The sequence below is a fragment of the Condylura cristata genome, unplaced genomic scaffold (assembly GCF_000260355.1).
Source record: "Condylura cristata isolate star-nosed mole 26May11 unplaced genomic scaffold, ConCri1.0 scaffold00037, whole genome shotgun sequence".
NCBI classification, from domain to species: domain Eukaryota; kingdom Metazoa; phylum Chordata; class Mammalia; order Eulipotyphla; family Talpidae; genus Condylura; species Condylura cristata.
This window is the reverse complement of record NW_004567138.1, coordinates 3,807,313-3,816,433: the sequence shown is the minus strand read 5'-3', so window position 1 is coordinate 3,816,433 and position 9,121 is coordinate 3,807,313. Positions and strand designations below refer to the sequence as shown.

The window sequence follows — 9,121 nt, the reverse complement described above, 5'->3', positions numbered from 1 at the left end:
GCAATTTCTCTGGGTTCCCTGCCCTTTTTTTTTTTAAAGATTGATTTATTTATGCATGCAAGAACCTGGGGTACAGGCCAGAGGTGCAGGGGTGGTGAGAGGATTCACTAGAGACAGAGTGGGGAGCTCTGAGAACAGGCTGACTGACAAAGTACACTGCTGAGGGGAGCATCGGGCGGGTTAGGAGAGGTCTGCTCTCCCATAAGGGGATCGAACTCATGCTGAAGTGGCTTTAGCTTCTTAATGCTCTGCTTTAACCCACTGCTCCACCAGGGAGGGAGGGCCTTCCCTGCTCTAATTTTAAGTTGTCTTTAAAGATGTCAACTTTTCATATCAGTGGGTAAAGTTTTAAAAGAATGTATTACTCTGAATGGATTTTTTTTTTTGATAACTATTTCTGAAAGTACCCTTATTAAACTGCTGTAGCTGTGCTGAAGGTAGAGAATGACAGAAAGCTGTGTTTGGAAGTACAGTCTTTTAAGGAGATCCTAGAGCTAACGTCAAAGAAACAGGCATAACAAAAGCATTGGTGACCAAGTATTTATTGAGACAATACAAATTTGTAGCATACAAATTGTTAAAAATAAGATGTTGAAATTTTTTTATTCAGGCCATCAAATACTGTTTGTGGGCCAAACTCCACTACAATGAACTTCCAGGACACAGGCACACAGCACACACCATTTGAAAGAAGGAACTTTGCCTAGGTTAAGTACATAAAAAGATGCTGGCCTTGGGCAGGGGGGTGGGGAATGTTAAGTAAAATGACACCCGTTAGTTTTTAGGAATACTGCTGCTACTTAGGTTTATTTTGCAAAGGGGAATACTTTGTGTAGCATGAAAATATTTAATACCTCTACCTCCTTCAAAAAGCCCTTTAAATCCCAACTAACGGGCTAAGTTTTTTCAGCTCCTATCTTTTTTGTGCTGGAAATAATGCATTAGTGAAACCAAAAATGCCACAGAAGTAAATATCCTTATAAAATAGTTAAAAGTTTTCAACAGCACTGAAAATCTTTAGACTCACCAAGAAAAATGACTCAAAAATCTGAAACTAAGAGATGCTAATGTGTCACAGAAAACAATCTAGAAAATATAAATGCCTAAAAACAAAATCTATAATAGGTGTTTTCGTGATGAAGTAAAAATCGAAACCAGTGGGATACCAATGAATCAAATACTTAAAAACAGAAGAGGAGGGAACACTTCCACACTCTTTAAGAAGGCCAGCACCGCCCTGACACCAGCACCAGTCGAGGAGACAAGGGAAATGACAGTCTAATACCCTTGATGAACAAGGATGCAAAAATCCTCAACAAAGTGTTAGCAAACCAAATTTAATAATACATTTAAAAGATCATACACCATGATCAAGTGGGATTTATTCCAGGGATAGTAAATGCGATTTACCACACTACCAGGATGGATTAAAATTGTATGTGGATTAAAATCCTATGATTTTATCAATAAATGCATTAAGAAACATTTGGTAAAAGATGCACTTAAAAAAGTATAAGGCTTGTACTTCAGCACAATAAATGCCACCTATGACAAGCTGAAAGCCTTTCCTCAAGAATCAAAAAATCAGACAAAAATGCCCATTGCCATCACTTAATGTGCAAATCCTGCCTAGAACAATTAGGCAAGGGAAAAAACAGGCATCCACATCAGAAAGGAAGAAGTAAATGGCAGGTACCATGCAGAAAACCCTAAATACTCACTAAAAACCTAGAACTCAGTAAAGCTGCAGGACACAAAACTGCATTTCTATACAATAAACTATCATAAATTAACATTCCCATTTACAATTGCATAAAAAATAAATTGCATACCTAGTAAATTTAACCATGGAGGTTAAAGACCTGTATATTGAAAACTTGATGACATTAGTGAGTTAAGAAACAAATGGAAAGATAACTCTGCTCATGGACTGAAACTGCCGTTACCAATGCCCATATTACACAAAGTTTCCCACAGGCTCAATGCAATCCCTACCAAAAGCCCAATGGTGTTTTTCTATAGAAATAGGAAAAAAAAATCCTGAAATTTGTATAAACTATAAAACCCAGCAAGCGAACTTGAACAACGTTGGAGGTGTCAAGCTCCATGTAGTGACTAAACCAGTGTGGTGATGGCATAAAAATGAGACCAACAGAACATAGTCCAGAAGTAAACCCTCACACACGCCAGCTTATGGCTGTCAGAATATATACTGAAGACATTCAATAAGTGGTGTTGGGAAAACTGGATAACCACGAAAAAGGTTGAAACTACAACACTGTCTTACAAATTAAAAGCAGGCTAACGGCTTGAAAATACAGTGGGTAAGCTATTTGACATGGGTCTTGAATTTTCTAATCATACACTAAAGGCAAAAGTGAAAATAAGCAGGACTAATCAAAGGACACGCAACAAAATGAAAGGCTACCTATGGGAACGGGAGGAAATATTTGCATGGGGGTACTATCCTAAAAATAAAGTCATACAAGTCAATAGTAAAAAAAAAAAAAAGAGTGGGTTGATTGGAAGACATTTTCCCAAAGACATACAGATGGCTGACAGGTACATGAGTCATCAAGTAAATTAAAACCACAGGGGGATCCCCTCACACCTGCTGGAATGGCGATAACAAAAAAGCAAGAAGGAAGTGTTGGTAAGGATGTGGAAGAAAGGGAACCTTGTGCACCTTTGATGGGACTATATATTGGTGCACAAGCACAAAGACTGCCAGACAATTAAGGAATTTCACTTGAGTTACTTAGCTGAAGAAAATGTAAACACAACTTGAAAACATCCCTGTCCCCCATGTTGATGGAAACGTTATTCATGATAGCAGAGATACAGAAACAAGCGTCCACTGATGAACAAAGAAATTGTGGTTCCCAGTCAAGAGCTGCCGAGTGACAGGACTGTGTTCTGAGGGAAAGGGCAGTAGAGGACCTCATCGCTGCGACCTCACATGCAGCCACACACACCTACGGGGCCGGCTCATGCCCAGGCTAACACGTGGCAGAGGGCTCCACTGTGCTGCATGCAGTCTGTCACTGACCAAAGCAGTCTTAAGGGGCAGATGATTGTTTCCACATTATGGAATATATTTTGCCATGAAATGAGTGAAATCTTGACAGGCGACAACATGATGCGCTCTAATAGCATTTTACTAAGTGAAGTCAAAACACCAATAATGTGTGGCCTCTCACATATGTGGAACCTTAGACCAAAAAACAAAAAACTGAGAAAAAGCAAGTTAAAGACAAAAAAGAACCAACCAATGGTTATCAGAGATGGGGAGTGGGGATTGGGAAAAATGGGTGAGGGTGGAGAGATTTAGTGTTCATTAAAGTTTTGTTTTAATTTCTAATAAAAAGTAAGAAATCTGAAAAAAAAAAACACATACAGTACTCATGTTTATAATTTAGGTACAGTGGCCCTCAAATATAATGCCTGTTTTTCAGTTTTAAATATTTGAATGAAATGGTGTTAAGCAGGAAGTTTCCAAACCAGTGCTAGGTAAATGTCAGTTGGGAAGTATTTTAAAGAAAAGGCTTCTATTCAAAAAAGTGTTGGCTTTATTTCTATAGTCGTTCAAAAGCACGGCTCACTGTCACTCACACTCTGTACCCACGCCCAGCAAGAACACTTTTCTTCACATGTGTTAGCCAGTGGTCAGGCTACTGTAGTAATAACGGAACCAAGGTCTGCCTAGGTCCCTAAGTTAAACCCCTGCCCTCTGGCAGGGTCACTGAAACAGTGTTCTCGCTCAGCTTGACTCCTAATTTTTGTTTCCTTATTTCTTATCTTGTAAAAGTGATGAATAATGCTTGTACTATGAAGACAACTTTCTTTCTGTCTTTTTAAGGCTAGAGTCTCAGCATCAAAATTATATTCTGACGTGGAACATTAGCTCTTCCATAAATGAAATAACACTGAAGAGAAAAGTGTTCTGAAGGGGGAATGCTCTGTTCCCTCCTCCCCCAGGACACAAAGCATGTGGCTCCCTTTTACTTCCCATCACTGTCATTTTTTTCCAGCAATCTGGGACTCAAACCTTCCCTACGTACTGAGTTTATAAACAGAAACAGACTTGGATTTTTGGTAAAGACAAAGTAATACTTTATTTTAGAGGGCTTAGGTAGTATATAATTTGAATCCACTAAATGAAACTACAAAAACCTATAGAGATTTTAATTTGAATGGCTTGTATGTGTAATACTGCAAATGTATAATAAATTTAGTAACAAATTAAACTGGACTATTTGTTAGCTTTTGTTTTACTGTATAAATGATAGCAAAAAGATAGATCTACTTGAGAGGAAATTAATACATCAAAATTAATTCTGGAGCTACTAAATAAAGGACATTTTATATGCCCAACTAGCGGCAAAAGTACTGTATATGCCAATACTAATGTATATACTACAAAGTGGCAAATCTATATATAACATTTCTTAATTAATAGTCTAATAAAAAAATGAGTTCTTTTCCTACTGTGAATGACTGTAACACTTTTAATATCTTCCCTGAGGCTACAAGTGACTACTTTGACATACTTAACAGACTTTATGTGATGTTGGATTTAATATAAAATTATTTTGGAAAACATGGTTTATGAAATTTTACAATAAAAAGGTATTAATAAGGAAACTGTTAAGATTTTTATAAACATCAAGTATGAATATATTCACAATTCTCAATGTCAAAGAAAACCCCACTTAAAAAACTGATTCTGTGATAATGTGTCTGCATTTGCTATTAAACTCAAGAAATAAGGGCTACAGATTAGTGTTTCTTGGGAAAATATCAGAGTTAGAGGAAATGCTTAAGAAAAAAGAATTTTTGTTCAGGTATCTCCACACAGCTCCCTGGGCCATCCAACAAAATACACACATACTTAAAACTCTTCAACTTTGATTCAACAGAAGAATAAATTAAAATGGCAATGCACGAATGTTACTCCACTAACATTTCCTTCACGGTATCACCCCTGGCAGGCTCAAAATGAGCTTTTGGCCCACAGAACCAAAAAACTCAGAATAAATGCTACTCTTCCATATAGTCCATAATGGGAAGCCACCAACACGCCATAAGTTACTAGGGCTAGTCATGAAAGAGTAAGATCGACTCATTGATGTTTCAAAAGTCATGGAATTCTATAAAATATAAGAAGGAAGTAGTATATGAATATTCTGCACACAGAAGGGGTTATAGTCAAAACACTGAAAAGCATTAATACTTTCTTCATGCTGCACACATACTGGGAATATCATTTTACAGTAAATATGCAACAGTTTGATGGAAGTAGTAATTACATATTTATAGTTTGATTTAGGGCACTGAAAACACTTGCACATAAATTTTAAGTTAAATTTACAATGAAAATTGACTTTTTTCCACCCACTAAATCACTAGCTTACCTTTTCTTTAAGGAAATCAGTAACAAGCAATGTGACTTAATACTTTTTCCATTGTCATGCAAAACTTGCCCAAAATATACATTTAAGCATTAAGAATACTTGTACAGTTTATCATTCCCACAGTAAACTGCAGTACAGATGTTAAAACTTCAGGTGAGGGAGCTGCTGGGCCTGCCTCCCCTGCCCCTTTCTCTTGCAGCCGGGGCTGGGAGGTGGTAACGGTTATCTGCTATATTCCTGCTCCCTTCCCCCAAAAAGCAAAGACAACAATTTCCCCAAGGAGTATTAACTAAAAGATGAATAATGTGTTTACAAAACACAACTGGACATTTTCCATCATTTTGGGATAAACCAAAATAAAATTTTAAAGTTTCATTTGGAAATTTCAAAACTGGATATGCTTTCAGCAAGTTCTAATGCCTTAGATCTTACAGTATACATTGTCCATGTTGATTATGAAACTACTTGCTTTCTTTTCAATCTAAAATTTTTAATACTTGAATTTAACAGATTTTTCTTCTGGAAAAGTTCTTTGGCATTTCAAGTAAAATCAATACTTTCAAAATAGTCACCTGTATCACACTGTAGCAACTGCTTTAATTTCTAAATCATCAATTAATGTTACCCGGGGATACTGATGGCCTTGATACATAATTTAGTCTTCTCATTATTCCAGAGTATGGAATTCAGGACTTTTTTGGGCATCATCTGACCCCATTCCTTTTTACCACAATGGTTCCTGCTACAATGTCATATGCTGTTCGATTATGCTGAAAAAACAGCAGTGTGATGAAAGCGGGGAAAAAAGAAGCAATAGAAAAGTTCTTGATCAAAGCTCGTATAGTGGATCTAAAAAAAATTAAACAAACAAAAAAACAAAATCAGGTTAAGTTGTGTACCAGTCAGAAAGCGATTAATATTATTCTGTCAAGTTCAAAATAAGTACTTAAAACATTTACAGTGTAGCTGATTATCTTTGAAATCTGAGTTAAGTATTATGAACAAACCACCTGGGTTACTACTGAAGACTTCAGCAACCTTCTGTTGATAAGACAGAACTTTCACATGAAAAGCAGTAATACATTTAAAATGTGAAGTAGTTATCTTAGAATGTGAGCTAAAGATTAGAGAATTTTCTAGTGTTTTTCCAGAAGAAAATTTATTCCTTTGAGTTACCTTTCCTAAAGTCACTTTTAAATGTATATTTTAAGAGACTATAAACTGAGTGCTTACTGCAGTCCCATTTTCTACCCTCTATAAAGTACTCGTTTTAAATTATTTGGTATTCTTTTATCAGTTTTCTTCTTTGTAAGAGCCTGTGATTAAAGAAAGCTTTAAAAAGCTTTCAGCAATAGCTCAGAATGAAAAATTATCCTACTTATATTAGATTTCCATCTTCTATTGTACCAAAAGGCTAAAGAAAAGCACAATGGGTAAACATGAGCTTGGAATTCAGACTGTTTCCAAAGCCATTTTCCATGTGCAAAAAGGAGATAATGATGCCTATCTTATAAAGTTAGGACTAAGTAGTACACAAACAATATTCTTGACAGTGCTTGGTTTATAAAAGGTGCTCAAAAAATACTAGTTGTTTTGTATCTGATTAAAAGTAGCAGCAAGAATATCATAAATCTAAAATTGTAGGAAAGTGTGAACATATCAGCAAAATCAAGATTAATTATTTAAAGTCTCTTGTTCATATCTCTTTATATAACAATCCAGCTCTGAATCATTCTGGCAGTAATTTTGCTCAACAGATTATTTCCTATTTATCTCTACAACTTCCATTATCAGTATCTGTACCTTCTGCCAGAGCCGGAAGCTAACAGCTAGCCATGTTTTCTAGCAGTACTACAAGCTCTTAAAAGCCGGAGCAGAATGAATGTGCACCTTCCTGTCAAACCTCATACTGCCCTTTCAAGATAGGATAATGACAGCTATTACCAAGTGAAGGCTCAAGGCAGATCAATAACTGACAGCAGTGTCCACAGTTCTAGAGAATAAAGCTAGACATGGATATAAATACCAACACTCAAAACATCCTCTTTTTATGTTGACTTCATAGATTTCTTAAGGTGATTCTTAAAAACATAACAAAGAGAGGTCTACAATAATAGCTGAAAAATACTGATGTTTTGTTTTAAACCTGAAAAAATGTATTACCACAGAGGAAAAAAAAATCATAAAAGTAATTTATGAATTATACTGATTTTTAAATTATTTTCATGTAGATAGTTGAATATGTTAAAAACTTACGTAGTAATGCTAACATTTGAAGAAGGAATCACTAAAACCCGACTTGGTGCAATAAGCACTGATGTATCACATGTCACAACTCGAAGCCCTAGCAGGAACTTCCCTGGAGTTGCTCCACCAGCTCCCCAAATGCAAATTATCTAAGAAGAAAAGGATAATTAAAAAATAATTCATTGGCTCAACTATAGCAAATTTTTTATTAGAATATTTTTTAAAAATATTTATTTATTTGTGCATACAGAACTGGGGTACAGGCCAGAGGGGCAGGGACAGTGGGAGGATTCACCAGAAATGGAGCGGGGAGCAGAACGGGCAGATGGACAAAGTACACTGCTGAGGGGAGCAGTGGGCGGGTCAGGAGAGGTCTGCCCCTTGCTGGGGATAAGAACTTGTACTCAAGCAACTGTGGCCAACTTCACAGTGCTTCACCAGGGAGGGCCCTCAACTAGAACAATTTTAAAGTTAAAATTTCATGCCAAATTACTCACGTTTCAAAAATTTGAAGTTGAAACAATTTCACAGGCTACTCAAAAGTTACCCTTTTTTTAAACACATTTCTGAAAGTCTCCAACATCTTCAATACCACATTTCTCTATGACCCATATATATTTTTGAGCAAGATATTCCTATGGGAAAATGCACTTCAAGTTTCATAACCAACTTACAAGTATATATTTGGGCCACAAGGCTGAAATACATTGCAAGGAAATTATAAACTGTCTCCATTCTGAGATCGGTTTTAACTTGAAAAGTGATAATTAAAGAATATTTGGGAAAACAAAGAGGCATTTTATAAATACATAAATAATTATAAATTTCCATCACTTTTTGTCTAGGACTCAACCTAAAATTAGATTGTTAAATGTTAATGTTTGTTTTAGTTAATAACTTACCTCATAGAAACAAACTAGTAATCTGTATATAAGAGCCACAACCATCATTTTCTGCAAGTCTTCCATTGATGTATCTTCATCTATTTCTTCTATTATATAATGCATAGCAAATTTAGAGATATCCCTACATAAAATAATAGTTTTGTGTTAAAAAGATTTAGCTATCAGCAGTTATATTGATTTTCCTCCCAATAGTGTTGTCATAAACTAAAATTGAAATTTTAAATTATCTTTTGTTTCCAACAACTTAGTTTCACAAAATATTCATTGGCTTATTCAACAAATAAGCATTACTATTATAAGCACACACTGAACTGCCCCTGGAGATAGGATGGTGAGTGACTACAACGTGGTTTCAATCAGGAAAATGCCAAGAGTACTACATAGGGAACCATAACGTACTGCGAAAACACATGCCAGGTACTTGGTTAAGATTTCCTAGAAACGATACCACCTCATGCCAGTGAGAATGGCACATCTTCAAACAACTAGCAACAACAAATGTTGGCGAGGATGTGGAGAAAAAGGAACTCTCCTGCATTGCTGGTGGGAATGCAA

General features: G+C 35.9%; 1 protein-coding gene across 1 annotated transcript in view; it reads right to left on the bottom strand.

Moving 5' to 3' along the window:
- Nucleotides 1-532: 532 nt before the first annotated feature.
- Nucleotides 533-9,121, bottom strand: part of FAM8A1 (family with sequence similarity 8, member A1) — a 10,575-nt gene continuing 1,986 nt past the window's right edge. Inside the window, exons 2-4 of the mRNA XM_004693304.2 lie at nucleotides 8,564-8,687; nucleotides 7,671-7,810; nucleotides 533-6,263 (exon numbers count right to left, since the gene is read on the bottom strand). Of these exons, the coding sequence (XP_004693361.1) occupies nucleotides 6,119-6,263; nucleotides 7,671-7,810; nucleotides 8,564-8,687 (409 nt within the window). The 3' untranslated portion in view covers nucleotides 533-6,118. The remainder of the gene's footprint in view (nucleotides 6,264-7,670; nucleotides 7,811-8,563; nucleotides 8,688-9,121) is intronic.